Source organism: Lates calcarifer, unplaced genomic scaffold (genome assembly GCF_001640805.2).
Source record: "Lates calcarifer isolate ASB-BC8 unplaced genomic scaffold, TLL_Latcal_v3 _unitig_5261_quiver_791, whole genome shotgun sequence".
NCBI classification, from domain to species: domain Eukaryota; kingdom Metazoa; phylum Chordata; class Actinopteri; family Centropomidae; genus Lates; species Lates calcarifer.
The window spans coordinates 23,773-40,941 of record NW_026117406.1 but is presented as its reverse complement, the minus strand read 5'-3'; the positions used below and the strand labels follow the sequence as shown (position 1 = coordinate 40,941).

The following is a 17,169-nucleotide window of genomic DNA, read 5'->3' as shown; positions in this document are numbered from 1 at the left end:
TTTAATCACGCCCAGTCAATTGAATTTTCCACAGGTAGACTTCGGTCAAGGTATAGAAGCATTTTAGAGATGTTCGAGACAAATGGGTTCCATAAAGTTATAAAGTAAAGTCATAGAGAAGGGTCTCAATACTTATGTTTCATGTTTTCGGTTTTTAATAAATTTGCAAACATTTCTAAAATTTTGTTTTCACTTTGTTATTATGGTATATCACGTGTAGATAAATGTAGAAAAATTAAATGAGATGATTTTTTTTTTTTTTTTAATTTTAGGACATGATTGCAACTTGAGTGGAGGGATCTGAATATTTATGCAAAGTTTATAACCATATCCATTGTAAATGCTGAGACCCCAATTCACGCCTTTGTATGACTGGGACATTTTGTTTTCTGGCTTGCCTTGCTTGCCCTTATGACTAAATCCAGAAAATCTGACCACATTACGTAGTTTTTCACCTCTCTTCATTGACTGCCGATCCATGTCAGATCAGACTTTCCATCTTGTATCTACAGCACTGACCTTTGACTCGGACTTTCACTTGTTTCTTCATCAGGATGTTTCCCTCCCTGCTGATGGTGCAGGTGTAGATTTTGTTGTCTCTGTCTGTGGGGTGTTTCAGGGTCAGACTGAGGTCTCCAGGTCTCAGCAGGTCTTTCTTCATCTCTGTTCGGTCTTTGTAAAACCAGTTCTGTTCTTCAGGTTGGTCAGAGCCGTTCTCATACACATGGACCTTCCTGGTGTTTCTGTCCATCCACTCCACTCTGATGTTTCCATCCAGGTGAACTGTGGTTTTGAAGGGCAGCTGGACAGACTCCACCCCTGAATCCACCTCCACCTTTGGAACTGAGAGGACAACAAAGCACATCATCAGCTGTACAGACAGCAGCAGCAGTTTGTCATCACTCTGACCTGTATCTACAGCACTGACCTTTGACCTGTAGCTTCACTTGTTTCTTCGTCAGGATGTTTCCCTCCCTGCTGACAGTGCAGGTGTAGGTGTCTGTGTCCCAGTCTGTGGGGTGTTTCAGGGTCAGACTGAGGTCTCCAGGTCTCAGCAGGTCTTTCTTCATCTCTGTTCGGTCTCTGTAAACCCGGTCCTGTTCTTCAGGTCGGTCAGAGCCGTTCTCATACACATGGACCTTCCTGTTATTACTGTCCATCCACTCCACTCTGACGTCTTCAGACAGCCAGATGATGGTTTTGCAGGGCAGCTGGACAGACTCCACCCCTGACTCCACCTGTACCTGACACTCTGAGAAGACAAGAAAGCACATCATCAGCTGTACTGTTCCAAACAAAATGCTGAAACCCAGGTTCAGACCATCATGTTACTGTGACATTAAGCCAAATACACACAAATTATGTCAAACTGGAAATTACAACATTGCCCTACATAATTTTTTCATTCAAAAACGTTTTTACATGCCTCAGGTTGCTAGAGACTCTTTCATTTTTGTTAGATAAAAGCATGACAAACTTTAGGAATCCTATCTTATTTCAGATTCGGAAATCCTAAACACACAGTCCAACATTGACTTATATTTCTGTTACCACAGCAACCACCTCTACTTTTCTCCTCTCATCTCACTGAGGTATTGTAGTAAACTACTATAATTCTAAAAAACAACAAAAACATGAACTTAAAGATAGATGAGTTAGAAGCATTGGTGACATTTGAGAAAAATCCAAATATGTTCTGTCTGGTAAATTTACACCAACCCTAATTTGGGTCTCAGGTTACCCTCTGTGGGTGGGTCGGCCTTTCCAAACAATGTGTTTGTCATTCTGAGATGCTTCTCTCTTCACCACAGTTGTAAAGAGTGGTTACCTGAGTAATCACCAACATACCTTTGATAAAATAGTGCCTAAAATACACAGCAGCGCCCACAATCACGCCAAGAGCAAGAAGGAGAATCAGGAGAACTGTGACCCAGGTTGGAACTGAGAACACAAACATAAACAACAACATGATGTTAAAACAAACATGTGAAGGCTCTGCACTGAGCTCTGACCTCTATCTACGGTACAGACCTCCTGTCCTGTTGACTGTCAGTTGTACTTCAGTCCGGCTCAGTTCAACTCCAAACCTTCGGATGGTGCAGGTGTAGGTGCCGCTGTCGAAGATGGAGGGTTCTCTCAGAGTGAGGCTGAGGTCTCCAGTTTCCATGGCATCAGTCCTCATTGACGTCCGGCTGCTGTAACGCTGGTTCTGGTTCTGAAGGTTATCACCCTCCAGCTGACGGACGTGAATCGTGGTGGGATTGAGATCGTAGCGGCTCCACACCACGGTGGATTCATCAATGTTAAAAGTGTGAAACTCACAGGAAAGCAGGACTGACTTGTCCCCCTCATCAACCTCCACACTCAAGGCATGCTGGGAAACTGTGGGAACACAGAAAACTAAAAGACAAAAAGACAATCACTCACTATGGTCCTGCTGACCTCTGTGTACAGTTATTACAGTAGCACTGAGTCAGTGCTGATGGTTTCTCATTGGGGTTAGCCTGTGTCTGATGAACATGATGTTTCTGGTAGATACATCTGTCAGTCTGGTTCATCTTGATGTGATCTAAAGAAGGAGACGCAGCCACCAACCACAACAAACCAAGCAGTTGGGACTGCTGAACTGTTAGAAAGATGCAAACCAACATTATGTCAGACTTTCTGTTTTCTGTTTCAGAAAACTGAAACTGTTTGGGTTTTGGACTGTTGGTCAGACAAAATGAAAAATCTGAAGATGTCATCTTGGACTCCTGTTTCTGAATGTGAAGTGGACACAAAACAAGCCAAAAAAAACTTGAAGAAGAAACAAAACCAGTTGCTTCAGTCTCTGTGAGAGAAGCTTGGAGAGGGGCTTCAGGAAATATTTTACAAGCTGTATTTATTCTTCCATGTCAACATGTTTCATGCTGTTGGAGAAAAAATCATCAGGAAGATGCCAGAAATGGCTTCTTCTTTTTCTCTAGAAATAGTTGATTAATCATGAGAGTTAAATGTCATATTAACTAAAACATTAATCTATGAAATAGCTGACAAATAATGACAATAAATGATGATTAAAGACTTTGCCAGTGCTGATGTAACCTGATACTGCAGTCACAGGTGAACATAGCTTACTGAGTGTTCAGCTGCAGGTAAAGATGATGAGAGCTGGGAGTCTACAGCCCGACTGAATCATCCTGATACCATGTTCATTTGTTTACTAAGACAGGTCAAAGGTCAGATGTCTGGAGATTTCCTGATACCAGACAGGTTCCTAACTACAGCAGCCGTTAATAAAACTAGTGGAACCAGTTATGCTGTGATGTGACAGGACTGCTGAGGCCTTGGCATCAGATAATAAACAAGCCTCAACGTGGCAGTTGGGTCAGTACCTGTCATTTTAGAGATGACTGGCTGAAGCTGATACCCACTGCAGAGTCTTGTGATCTATCATTCAATGTGAATGCCTGACTTCTGTTGTTCTTTTTATTGTTATTATCACATTCTGCACTAAAACTATCTGAACCTCAAAAACTGCAGTACCTACATGCCTTCAGTTTATCCACTCAGATAACCAGACTCAGAGTCTGCAGCTCTCAGGCTGTACGTAGATGGTGTGTGTAGTGCAGAGGATCGTGGACACCACCCGGTTATTCAAAAGTTTGTAAATGATAATCTCATAGATTCTTTCTGAAACGAGGGCTATATGATCAATGGTCATACCCATGTCAGAATCTCAGCTTTGGTTGTGGTTGATGAGGTCCACAGTTTAAACTGAAGTGGCTAGGGTTGAAGGCAACTGGACGTCTTTTAGGTTCCTTGAAGATGTTTCACCTCTCGTCCAAAAGGTTTCTTCAGTTCTTCAGAACTGGGACGAGCCTGCAGCCTTAAGAACTAAAGAAACCTTTAGGATTGACCTTCTTAACACGATTATCCACCATGCACTCAGTGGAAAACTGTTCTGATCCACAGGACTGTTTCTACAGCAGATCAGAAAGTCAAAGATAAAACAACAACTGAGTTCATGTTTAATGAGAGTGAATTTATTTCAGTGAGTTTCTTCTTTTTAAATGTGGATCCAGCCTCCTGAAGCTCTGGGTCTCATTCCTGTTAGAACAGTGACACCTGCTGGTTTGTTAAACTTACAGCAGCTCTTCAACCCTGAAGTCTGAGAAACCTGAGTGTTCTTCTTAAACCTGTAGTCCTTCAGTTCAGAGGTGCTGCAGTAAGAGTAGATGTAACTGTGCAGCCTCATCCTGTCAGAGCCCATCTCCAGTGATGATAAACTAATATCAGTGATCGATCAGATTGTTAAACTGATATTCTGACAGATGAGGCTCCTGAATGTACAAAACACCAGTCAATCAATCAATAATCAAAACATTCAGAACAGGGAGAGAGTTTTCATTATTGATCTGTCAGAGCTGTTATTGATCCAACATCTGAACTGCTGCTAACTTTCTGTCTGAACATTTCAACATCAGCTCTCAGACCTCCATTGTTTTTCTGAGTCAGCTCTTTTCCTGCTGTGAACCTGCCCTGAATCCTCCTCTCACACCATCACTTCAGCCTTTACCTGAGTGATTTCTCACTTTTCACCACAGTCTGTGTTTATTGTCTCAGACCTCACCTGTTAACTGTCTGTGAACTGCACAGGAAACCAGTTTTAGCACAGCCACACCTTTCACATGAAGAACTGCGGTAATCCCCTACTACAGTGTGTGTGTGTCCAAATTCAGTAGTTTTGTGAATGGAGATTGGTGGAAGTTTTTCTTACCGTGCAGGAGGATCATAAACACCACCAACATCTTCATTCCAATAAATCTGCGTCTCACTGAACCAACGGACATTACAGACTCTGATTAATACAGTAAATCTGTTGTCATGAGGCTCCTCACTCCTCACGTCGCTGCACTGGCTCACAAACACTGGTTTACTTCCTGTTTGATCGTCTGATTGTGGGAAGAGTTTCTCCCTTTATCACTTGATTGAGGAAGACGTCAGAACACATTCCAGGCAGGAGTCAGGTGACAAACAGAAGAAAATACTGAAGATGGGTATTGTTGAGCAGAGTTTAGGCATATTAAATAAGCTTTTATGAATATGAGGATTAACCAGAATTATAATTAAACTGATGATAATAACACATGAACAAATAAAACAAACTCAGGAAGGATGTGATGGACAGTGAAAGCATTAGGACAGCAGCTGCAAAACAACATGAAAAACATTTTTGATTAACCAACACACAAAAGGTTGTTATCAATGTCACACAAATAAAGACTTCAGGAAGCTGCACAGCCAGTCTCTGCAGCCAGCTGCTGTCCAACAAGAAACACTGACTCAAAACAGACAATGACTAGTTGCAGAGTTCTGGAAACTAGTTATAGAGGTGAGTGACTAGAAATTTTTGGACACTAGTTACAGAGGTTTGGAGACTTGTTGCAGTAGCTTACTCTTCTTAAGTTCAATATAACTTGATTTTCTGAGAACTTCAGCCTGGAACCAGAACAAAGTGACTCTTCATTTTCACTAACTCAACTCAATTCAACTTATTCTCCGAAAGATTAACTAAAGATAGTTCTACTATGTTGCAAAAGCATAGATGAACATTCAGCCTCATTCCTGAGACCTGCGTCAGTAAAGTGAGCAGCTCTGTCCACATCGTTAAGGCCTAACTGTGTCAGCCAGTGACGTGTTGAGGTTGTGAACAGGAAGTGAAGCTGAAGGCGTCGCTCTGCTGCTCAGACTGACATTCAGTCGTCATCCAGACAACATGAAGACCCCGTCTGTGTCTCTGCTCCTCGGTGAGTCAAACACTGACCTCCTACATCCATTTATTCATCCATCTGTTACAAAATGATTTAAAATGGCGTCGCTGGGATTCTCCTGTGATCTTTTATTTCAGCGACAGGAAGAGTTCAGTTTTCTTTCTGAAGGTTTGGTTGGACAGTTAGCAGCGAGGACAGACAGGAAACCAGTGGTGATGGAGGAAGACTGAGTGTCCTCTCAGGTCAAATGTCCTCAGTCAGTCTGTGTCTGAGTCCTGAGTCTGAGTTTGTCCTGTGCTGGACCAACTCCTCCACCACAGCACCACATCTCAGAGACTCTTGAGGACGGCTGTAGTTTGTGTTGTTGGACCAACGATGTTGAGTTAAACCTGATGCTCGGACAGTTTTAGGATCTGGACCCAGTAAAGTCAAAGCTTTGCTACGTGTCCAGCTGTACAGTCTTCTAACGTGCAGACGTGTACAAGTGATCAGAGCTGTTTTTATCACTGAGGGCAACTTTCCTTTCATACAGGAAACCTCAGCTGCTAGCAACAAACAGCACACGTGCTGTTCTATAATCTTATCTGATTTCCATTTGTTATCTGATATTCACTTTTTATAGAGTCTGAACTTTCCATTGTGTGGACCCAGTCTCATAACACTTGCATAACCTTAACAAAACTGTCACAGAGGGAATCAGAGCGGTCAACATAAATCCTACTTATGGACCAGTCACAGTCATGTTTCTCTTACATGTGTATTTTGTGTTATCCTTGCTGACATATGAGCTTTAGACATTTCCAACCAACAAAATCACTTCAATCACACCAGTGAAAATCAGTTTTACTGCATTTAAGAGCCCTGATATGTCTGTTTTGTAATTCTGATCCAGTGCTCCTCCATTCATCCAGTTTCCAACACTTATCCAGAAATGAGATGCAACATCATCAGGAAACTTCCTCCTTCTTCTCCCCCTCCAGCGTTTGATGGATCACAAAGGCTCATCCATGCTCTCTATATGTACAAAAATACGATGTAATGGTCTCTGCCCACATACTTCCAGGAATCCTTTATGTTAGCATGGATGTTAAGCCAGACATCCAGCAGAGGGCAGCGCAGAGTCAAAACTTTCTGACAACATCATGAAGACATTTCTTTGCATCACTGGTTTTCACAGATGTAACCAGGTGGCTCTCTAAGTAGGAAGACAATGTCTTTAACTGTCAGTGGGCACAGCGACAGACCTTTAGGAGTCATTGGCCAATATGGAGATCTGAACAATGATTGAGAGGTCTGCTGTCCTGGAGGGGTGGGACAGCCTGGGACCTCATGAGTTCGGCTAAGGGACCAGAGTGGTCATATGGGCAATCACAGAGAAAGATGGACAGGTGTGAACAGAGATCATGGTCGAGTGATTTATCCAGGATCAAAACCTCTGTCCCTCAGTGTCCTCTGACCCTCAGTGACCTCTGACCCTCAGTGACCTCTGATCCTCAGTGACCTCTGACCCTCAGTGTCCTCTGTCCTCCTGTTGCAGGTGTGTCTGTGCTGCTGCTGTCTGGACTGACTGTTTCTGCAGGTGAGCTGATGGAAGAGAAAACAGTCACTGACTCCAATAATAATACAGATACATTTACTCTGACTGTCTGTCTGACTGACTGTCTGTCTGTCTGACTGACTGTCTGTCTGTCTGACTGTCTGACTGTCTGACTGTCTGTCTGTCTGTCTGACTGTCTGACTGTCTGTCTGACTCCTGTCTGTCTGACTGTCCTCCAGTCTCTCTGAATGTCAGTCCAAACCGTCTCCAGTTCTTTATAGAAGAGTCCTGTCTCTCTGAGATGTGAGGGACAGGTGGTCTCTGATGGACAGACAGTAAAGAGGACCAGAGGAGGACAGACTGAGGACTGTGGACCAGCTGGTTCAGGATTTGGGAGGTTTGATGGTTCCTCCTGTATCATGTCATATCTGTCCTCATCAGACTCTGGAGGTTACTGGTGTGAAGACAGAGCTGATCAGATCAACATCACAGTATCAGGTACAGAGATGAACCTGTTCATGTTGTTTGTGGTTTCATAGAAACTCAGCAGCAGAGTCTCAGACTCTGTGTCTCTGTGGTTCTGCTATTCTATTTATATTCTGTGTCGTTTGCTAACTGTCCTGCATGCTGCCCTGTCTTTCGTTCACAAACTGTTGTTGTACAGCCCTGTGTGATGTGTTGTTTTCTGTCTGTATTTGCTGCTGGAAACATAATTTCCCCGAAGGAGTCATCCCAAAGGGATCAATAAAGTCCGTCTAAGTCTAAGGTTCAGGTCTGTTGGTGAAACTCTGTCTGTGTCTCTGTGGTTCAGGTCTGTTGGTGAAACTCTGTCTGTGTCTCTGTGGTTCAGGTCTGTTGGTGAAACTCTGTCTGTGTCTCTGTGGTTCAGGTGTTCCAGTTATTCTGGAGATCCCTGCACTTCCTGTGATGACAGGAAGTGATGTCACTCTGCGCTGTAGAGACAAAGCTCACGTCAGATTCAAGGCTTTTTTCTTCAGGGATGGTGTCCTCCTTGGATCTGGACCTGATGGAGAACTCACCCTCAGTAAAGTCCAACAGTCTCATGAAGGTCTCTACTGGTGTTCTACTGATCTGCATGGATCATCTCCTCAGAGCAGACTGAGGGTCAGAGGTCAGTGACATCACTTCCTGTTTCTATGACAGTTTAAAGATATGAACTAACCTGCTGACCTGATAATAAACTGATCACTGCAACTGAACCAGGTTCTACTCATCTCTCCTGCAGCTCCTCCTCCTCCTCCTCCTCCTCCTCCTCCTTCCACCACCACACCCTACACATCTCCTCCTCTTCCTCCCCCTCCTCCCTCCTCCCTCCTGGTCCAAGTCGTAGCAGCTCTGGGTTCTGTGGTTCTTCTGGTTCTGGTTGTAGTTCTGTTCCTGTGGAGGAGAAGAGGTATGGAAGCTGATGAGGACAAAGGTCTTCTCCTCTGTCTCCTGTCCACTGTGAAGGACAAACTTCTCTCTTCATCAGGGTTTTAGCTTCTTGTACTGATTTATCTTCCATCGTCTTCTCCTCTCGTCTCTTCAGGAAGCAGTCATTCGTCTCCTACAGATGAGGTCGTCTACACTGAGGTCACCAGCAGACAGTCAGCCAATAAGAGAGGTGGGCTGGTGTGTGTGTGTGATGTATAAACTCGTCAGTCATTAAAGACAGGGTGAAGAGCTCAGAGTAGAGTCGCTGCTCCTTCACATCAAAAGGATCCTCCTGAATACCTTGCTCTGGAGGTTTTCTGGGTAAGTCCAACTGGGAGGAGACCCCAGGGTGAACCCAGAATTTGCTGGAGGGACTACATATCCCATCTGGTTTGGGAACACCTTGGGACCTGGAAATCGTTGCTGGGGAGAAGAACATCTGGAATACTATGCTTGGCCTGCTGCCACCACTACCCAACCCCGGATGAGAGGAAGAACTGGATGGATGAGGAGGAGGAGTTGCAGAGGTCTTGACACTGCCTGTGTTGGTGTCATTTTCAATCAATGTCAAGTCCCTGACCCGATCTTGTTTCTTTCATTTACGAAATATTGCTAAACTCAGGACTGTTGTCTTGGAAGGTGAATTGGAGATGCCTGTCCATGCCTTCATCTCCTCACGTTTGGATTATTGTAATGCACTCTTTTCTTGTCTGAACAAAAAGTCAATGAATCACCTCCAATCTGTAGAAAACGCTGCTGTGAGGCTTCTAACTCTTGCTCATAAATCGTCCCACATCACCACACTTTTACAGCGTTTGCACTGGCTTCCTGTCAAGTTTAGATTTCAGTTTAAAGTTTTGGTTCTCACTTTTATTGCCTTATGGGGCGAGGCGCCGAACACAGGCTGGGCTCTCAGGTCCTAAGACGGGTCTTCTTATGATTCTACGTACCCGTCTGAAAACTAAGGATGACTGTTCCCTGTGAGTGTGGAGAGGATCAGGGTGTGGACTGGGTGGGGGCTCTGGATCCCAGATCACTTTCCTGGACCAAAAACTCTAACACAACACAAAGTCCAGGGTCTTAAACAGGTTGCAGTGACACACTTAAACAAACAGAGGTTTTCCTGGTTGATGGTCAGAGAAACGAGGTCCACTCACCCACTGATCCTCTGAACCTCCTCAGGTCCTGACGAGGTCCTTTATACTCAGGTTGTCATCAGACCTCAGAGGACGACAGGTGTGAGGACAGGTAAACACAACACACACACACACACACACACATTTAAAACACAGAGTTTAAACTGAAATCACTGAAGTGTTCTGTGTGTGAACAGGAAGCTGAGCAGCTGGACTGGACTGGACCTGATCTCAGATCTCCTCTGAGCCTAAATGAAGACGTGGTCCCTGTCCTGATCCCTCTGGTCCAGACAGACTGAGCTGGTCTGATGGTCACAGCCTCTGTGCTGAGCTGAGTCTCTGAGAGACCTGGTCCATGTTCAATAAAGTTCACTTTTCACACCTGGAACCACCGACTGTTGGACTCTGTTCATGACAGTGACACTTACAGAGGTCAGAGGTCAGTGACACTTACAGAGGTCAGAGGTCAGAGGTCAGTGACTGAGGAGTTTCAGCTCTGACTCTGCAGCAGGTTGTCATGTGGTTTGTTTCCAGCAGAGGGCGACGTCTCATCACTGATGTCAGTCATCTCCTCCTTGTTTTATCAGTAAAGTTTTTATCAATAAAGTTTTATCAATAAAGTTTTATCAATGAAGTTTTTATCAATAAAGTTTTATCAGTATAGTTTTATCAATAAAGTTTTATCAATGAAGTTTTATCAGTAAAGTTTTATCAGTATAGTTTTATCAGTATAGTTTTATCAGTATAGTTTTATCAGTAAAGTTTTATCAGTAAAGTTTTATCAGTATAGTTTTATTAATAAAGTTTCAGGAGACTCTCTCAGGTGACTGAGGTTCATTACTTTAGCAGAGTCTGTGTCTCATTGATCTTTGAAATCCATTGATTGATTATAGATTGTTATCTGGAACAGCTCCAACCTGCTCTTCGTCTTCCTGTCTGTCTGTCTGTCTGCTCCACCTGAAACAAACTGAACTGGACCAGACTAATTCCTGGAAACTCGTCAGCCTTTACTGATCGATTCAAACAACAGAAACATCTGGAAACCATCCAGGTGTGTGTGTGTGTGTGTGTGTGTGTGTGTGTGTGTGTGTGTGTGTGTGTGTTGAACATGCTGCTGCCAGTCTGGTTTCTATAGTAAAAACACACTGAGCTGTCTGTCTGTCTGTCTCAGCACAGACCCCCCCCCCCCCCCCTTCATTCCTTCATTCCTCCTCTAACTCGTCCCAGATGTCGGAGGATCAGAGGAGAGCAAGACATGAAATGGAGGTCGATGTGACAGCAGCCATGTTACACGTCTGTCTGTCTGTCTGTCTGTCTGTCTGTCTGTCTGTCTGTCTGTGTGTGTGTGTGTGTGTGTGAGGCTCGTCTCTCTGTCCGTCCACTGATAAACGAGTGATGGACGAGGGAGGAGGAAGAATGGATGACAGACTGAGGGTGTGAGAGAGAGAGAGAGAGAGAGAGAGAGAGAGGATCGTCTTTCTGTCCATCCATCACTCGTTTATCAGTGATGGATGGGGGGGGGGGGGGGGGGGGGGGGGGCTGTTCCAACCAGAAACATCTCTATATATCAGTACCAGACTCCATAGAGAAAAACAGGGATTTAACCAGCAGCTGCTGGAATACCACTGCCTCCATCTGTTAGTGTGTCTGTGTTACTGTGTGGTACTTTTACTGCAGTAAAGTATCTGATTACTTCTTCCACCACTGAAAGTCCCACAGTAACACAGACACACTAACAGATGGAGGCAGTGGTATTCCAGCAGCTCCTGTTAAATCCCTGTTTTTCTCTATGGAGTCTGGTAGAGATATAAAAGGAAAAAGGATGATCATGATGCAGTTTTGATGCAGATTAATGAAGTTGTGGTTTTGTTGTGTTTCTGATCTGACTCACGCAGACTGAATGTCTCCGTGCTGAAGGGCATCATGGGAAACGGAGGCCTGGACCAGTGGCGGGGTCAGGAGACAGCAGAGCGACATCACTTCCTGTCTGAGGCTGGAATGTGGCGGCTGCACAGGGAGGAGCTGACAGGAACAGGAAGTGGAGCCTCCTCCTGCTGCCGCCGCAGGCAGAGGTCAGAGGTCGCAAGGGGGTATCGGGGGTCTCACCTTCCAGCCCCGTCGCCATGGAGACGAGAGCGAGACAGAGCAGGAGGGCGTCTGAATCTGTTCCACATGTGTTTGTGTTTGTGGTGATCTGAACACAGACACACACTGATCCAGGATCGACCCACAATCCTCCAGGCTCCCCCTCCCCCCTCCTCCCTCTCCTCCCCCCTCCTCCCCCCCCTCCACCACAAACAGACCTCCTGATTCAAACAGTTTAAATTCAGAGTTTTTCTGCTGGAGTTTGGTGGAGCTGCTGCTAACGTTAGCTTAGCTCGTTCGTCCTTCACCTGGATCAGGTCTAAAGTTCGGATGTTTCAAACTGAGAAATGAGACTCGTTGATGAGGATGTGATGAATCGACAGGTTTCTCAGATCAACATGTGGAGGAAGAACAGAGATGTTGATGTTTTAACCTGTGCAGCTTCAGGTACGACCTCCATTTATTCACTTCCTCTGACTGGGTCTGTGGCCACGCCCCCTTCAGGTGAGCTCATGGCTTATTCAGGTGAGGGGGGGGCCTGTCTTTAAACCTTTACATGTGTTGAACAGATGTTCTTCAAATCAGCAACATGGTTATTACACACACACACACACAGTGTCAGGTTAACCCGTCATAGTGAGGACCCTGTTCAGACTGGTTTTAATGACCCTGTGAGGACCAGGAATGCACCATGTTAGTGACGGTCCTCACAAGTACAGGAACACAAATGTGTCTGTGTCTGTGTGTGTGTGTGTGTGTGTGTGAGAGAGAGAGAGAGAGAGAGAGAGAGAGAGAGAGTTTTGGAATTTCCCTGCGGTGTGTCTATGCCAAGACAACACACACACACACACACACACACACACACACACACGCCCTGCTTCCTGTCTGAACCGGCCAATCAGACGAGCCAAAGTCAGCCCTGACCTCTGACCTCCTCTCCTGTCGTTCAGGAAATTAAAGAGATTAAATCCAAACGAGAGGTGAACAGAGCCACAGGAGTGAGGGGGAAGGTTTGAGCTCCGGCCTCAGTGCCCTGCAGCAAGGCAAGGCATATATATATATATATATATATATATATATATATATGTATATATATATATATATATATATATATATATATATATATATATATATAACTGATGATAGACCTGCTGCACCTGCTCAGTTTATACTCGATCAAACTGATGCAGAACCTGATAGAAACCCAATGAAACATGAACATGAAACTTTGGAGCTTTTTGAACGTTAAAAACACAGAAATGTTCTCTGATGTTAAACGTACTGTCTTTGTCTCTGAACAGACTTTGTGCCACGTCCTCTTTCCCTGATCAGTTTGGGTCGTGATGGTTTTTAGTTTTTTGAGTCATGTCCAGTAAACAGAATAGATCTGAACTTGAGGAGCGCTGTGCCGCCGTCTTGTTGATATAAATACAACCAGAAGCTGCTCCTGCAGAGTTCTGTTCATTTTGCTGCCTGAACCATTAGATAGAGAGAGCAGAGAGACAGACCGAGTCTTCATGTTGATGACGACTGAATGTCAGTCTGAGCAGCAGAGCGACGCCTTCAGCTTCACTTCCTGTTCACAACCTCAGCTTTGATCATCATTTATTTATAACACCCACGAGATGCTCAGCAGCCATTTTGTTTGTTTGTTTGTTTTGTTGTGAACCATCAAATACCACATGAAAATATATATATAGACATCCACCCTCAGCTGTGAGTTTGATTACAGTTCACCGGCGAGGACGAAAACGTCACAAACATACAGGAGCCGTCAGATCACTTCCTGTTGTCTTTGACCTGCAGTGGTCAGCTGAGGCTGCCAGTTTATTTAAACCATGTTTTCACAGCTCAGCCACAGTTTCTGCTTCTCATATCTTCAGCCTCCATCTTCGGCTGCTTATTTTAAACATGCTGTTTTGTATGAAGGATGAAAAGAGTGAGAGAGGTTCAAACCGGCCTTCCTCCTTACAGCTGACCAATCACTGAGGGAGGGGGCTGTGGAGTCAGGAAGTTACAGTGAAACATCTGAGGGTAACGGGGGGGTTCTGAGACAGAGTAGTTTTAACCACAGTGTTTATTGTGTGTGTTGAACTACCTGTGTTTTTATCTGCTGATGAGATCTCAGCTGCTCTTGTGTACGATTGCCACGCGTTGCCTCACATTAGATCTGCGATGGAGTCCCTGGATGGAAGTTGGGAGCATCTCGGATGTTTCCCCCCCGCCACTTGTGCATCCAGCTGATATCCAGGACCTCCTGCTGTGGCATGTCTCTCGTGGAAGCCAGAGCTGTGGTAAGCTGAAGAAGTGACGCCCGAGGAAGCAAGGGGTGAGAGCAGGCATCCGAGTACGACTATGGGAGTACTGGAGGTGGACGGCAGAGATAACTCCTCGTCTCCTCCTCCCCACACGTCCTGAGTTGGATTTCCCCAGCCCATGGAGGGAACTTCTCATCTAAGGTCCGTGTTTCCCGAGGATGCAAGTGATTACAGTGTCGTCCCCCCGGTTTAGGGTGAGTGAGTGAAATCCTGTGGAGTGTGCACTACTCACCTAGGCCAATGATGTGTTCCTCTGGGGAAAATTGGATTTTCTGTTCTTAACCAAAACATGGCAGCGAAATATGGCTTCCTCTCATTTCATTGAACTCTGCCTTTCAGACTGTGTCAGGACATGGAGGCGAACTTGCTGTGATTTAGAAGAATACCTTCAGGCAGTGAATGCCTCTTCTTTTAACTCTTCTGAAGTGCAGAAGATGAAGATTGGTCGGATCAACCCTATTTACTCCATTTAAATCTACAGACCACCAGGATCAGCAGGTAAGTTTTTATCTGACATTAGTGACGTGATGTTGAACAGTCTGTTCTGTCCTTTAATTCGCAGTGTTTATATATATTGGACTATTGGACAAAGTGGTGCCTCTTAAACTTTTTTTTTTTTTAGACACACTTGTAAAACTGAGCGCCTCTGGAAAGTCACAAAACTTGAGGTCCACCATTTACACCTTAAGGAACTCTTTTCTACTGATAATGATATGTTGAAAGATGCAGGAGCTTCGTATTTTTCTGATTTAATAACTATGGGGAAAAGAAACCCCACAGTGCTTTTTGACAGTGAGTGTTTCTCCATCAGTGCCAAACCCATCGGTCTTTTCAGACAAGGACTGTAATGATTTTCTGAAATCTTTTGCAGAGAAGGTCAAATGCATTAGAGAAAATATCATTATTGTATAATTATCATTAGTGATGTTCAACCACTGTTGAAAAAAACTGAAGACCAATTTCAAACCTTCCCTTTATCTCCAGATTATTGGAGAAAGTTGTGGAAGGTTTTAGATTAAGTGTAACATCCATGATAAATTTCAGTCTGGTTTTAGAAAATTAGACTCCACTGACACAGCTCTCAGTCTCAAATGACCTTTAGATGGCGGCAGATAAAGGAGACTGTTCAGTCTTTGTTTTACTTCACCTCAGCTCAGCCTTTGACAGCGTCAACTGTCCACAGGCTAAACCAGACAACACACACACACACACACACACACACACTCTCACACACACACACACACACACACACACACACACACACTCTCTCTCTCTCTCAGTGAGTCATCGCTCATAAAGTTACAACCTTCAGAAAACTGAAAAACAAGATCCTGTTTCTGTGTGTGTGTGTGTGTGTGTGTGTGTGTGTGTGTGAGGTCACTAACAGGTCAGGTATGTGTGTGTGTGTGTTGGGGGGGCTGTCAGCCTATCAGCTGACAGATCACCTGTTGATTGACAGGTATGATCATTACCATGGCGACAGGCTGCCTGTCTCCTCTTTCAAAAAATACATCTGTGTGTGTGAGTGTTCTAGTTCTAAAGGTCCTTGAGGAGGTTCCAGGATCCTTAGAAGATAAAGGATTCTCAGGAGCCTTGAGGATGTTTCACAGATCTTGATGTTCCAGTAAGACTCCAGGAGGTTCTGAGGTGTTCAGGTGTTCTGAGACTTGAAAATGATTCTCTGGATTCATGAGGAACTTTCAAGTGTCACTGAGGGGGACCAGGGGTCCAGGGGTTGTTGTGGTCCAGGTTCTTGAGTTCTTGAGGTTCTTGAGGAGGCTCCAGGAGTTGTCGGTCTGGTTCCAGGAGGTCCAGGAGTCGTCGGTCTGGTTCCAGAGGAACCAGGCGTCTGCCAGATGTTGGTGCGGTGCCAGATGTCTCTGAGGAGGTTCAGAGGCTTCAGGAGGTTTCCAGGGTTATTGGGGAGTTTCCAAAACTCCTTAAGGGAGTCCCAGTGGGTCTAAGGGTGGTTCCAGGGGTCCTTGAATAGTTTCCAGGGTGCTGTGGTATGTTGGAGGTCAGGAGGGGTCTGGAAAACCTGGAAAATCTTCAACTGGAAAAAAAAAAAAAACACACACACACACACACACACACACACACACACACATTAAACACACACACACGTACTGAAGCACTTCAGAGCTGTCAGTATTGATCGTCTTGGAGAGAGAGAGACAGAGCAGGAGGGCGGCCAAAATCTCTCAGGATAACACACACACACACACACACATTAAACACACACACACACACACACACACACACATTAAACACACACACACACACACACACACATTAAACACACACACACTCAGATGAAACACAAACCTCAGTTTCTTGTTCCTCTGAGTTTCTGCCAACAATGTGCTCATTAAAGTGAAATAACATGTCGACATGTTCCTTCCTATACATCACACACACACACACACACACACTGAACACACACACACACTGAACACACACACACACACACACACACACACACACACACACACACACACACACACACACACACACACACTCAGCAGCTGGTCTTTATAAAGTAAAGAGTTTCTCGTCGTTTGAGTCGTCGACTGCAAAACGTCTGGAAGTGATTTCTGTCTAAAGAGGAGGAGAGGAGGGAGGAGGAGAGAGGAGGAGAGAGGAGGAGGAGAGAGGAGGAGAGAGGAGGAGGAGAGAGGAGAGAGGAGGGAGGAGGACAGAGGAGGGAGGAGGAGAGAGGAGGAGAGAGGAGGAGAGAGGAGGGAGGAGGACAGAGGAGGGAGGAGGAGAGAGGAGGAGAGAGGAGGAGAGGAGGAGGAGGAGGAGAGGAGGGAGGAGGAGAGAGGAGGAGAGGAGGAGGAGGAGGAGGAGAGAGGAGGAGAGGAGGAGGAGGAGGAGGAGGGAGGAGGAGAGAGGAGGAGGAGGAG

At 45.1% G+C, this 17,169-nt stretch overlaps 2 protein-coding genes across 3 annotated transcripts in view; one reads left to right on the top strand and one right to left on the bottom strand.

The window, feature by feature from the left end:
• The window catches only part of LOC108874226 (uncharacterized), a 32,373-nt gene extending 27,458 nt beyond the window's left edge, over positions 1-4,915 (bottom strand). For both annotated transcript variants that reach the window (XM_051068767.1, XM_051068766.1), the window contains exons 1-5: positions 4,760-4,915; positions 2,032-2,400; positions 1,849-1,941; positions 929-1,252; positions 520-843 (exon numbers count right to left, since the gene is read on the bottom strand). In XM_051068767.1, coding sequence (XP_050924724.1) covers positions 520-843; positions 929-1,252; positions 1,849-1,941; positions 2,032-2,400; positions 4,760-4,832 — 1,183 coding nt within the window. In that variant the 5' untranslated portion in view covers positions 4,833-4,915. The remainder of the gene's footprint in view (positions 1-519; positions 844-928; positions 1,253-1,848; positions 1,942-2,031; positions 2,401-4,759) is intronic.
• A 146-nt stretch (positions 4,916-5,061) lies between these two features.
• LOC108874225 (Fc receptor-like A) lies at positions 5,062-10,248 on the top strand. The gene is made up of 8 exons (XM_051068771.1): positions 5,062-5,789; positions 7,291-7,332; positions 7,530-7,788; positions 8,180-8,422; positions 8,537-8,704; positions 8,840-8,914; positions 9,907-9,972; positions 10,058-10,248. The coding sequence occupies exons 3-8, from the start codon at positions 7,710-7,712 to the stop codon at positions 10,063-10,065; spliced, it is 639 nt and encodes a 212-aa protein (XP_050924728.1). The 5' UTR covers positions 5,062-5,789; positions 7,291-7,332; positions 7,530-7,709; the 3' UTR covers positions 10,066-10,248.
• Positions 10,249-17,169: the final 6,921 nt, after the last annotated feature.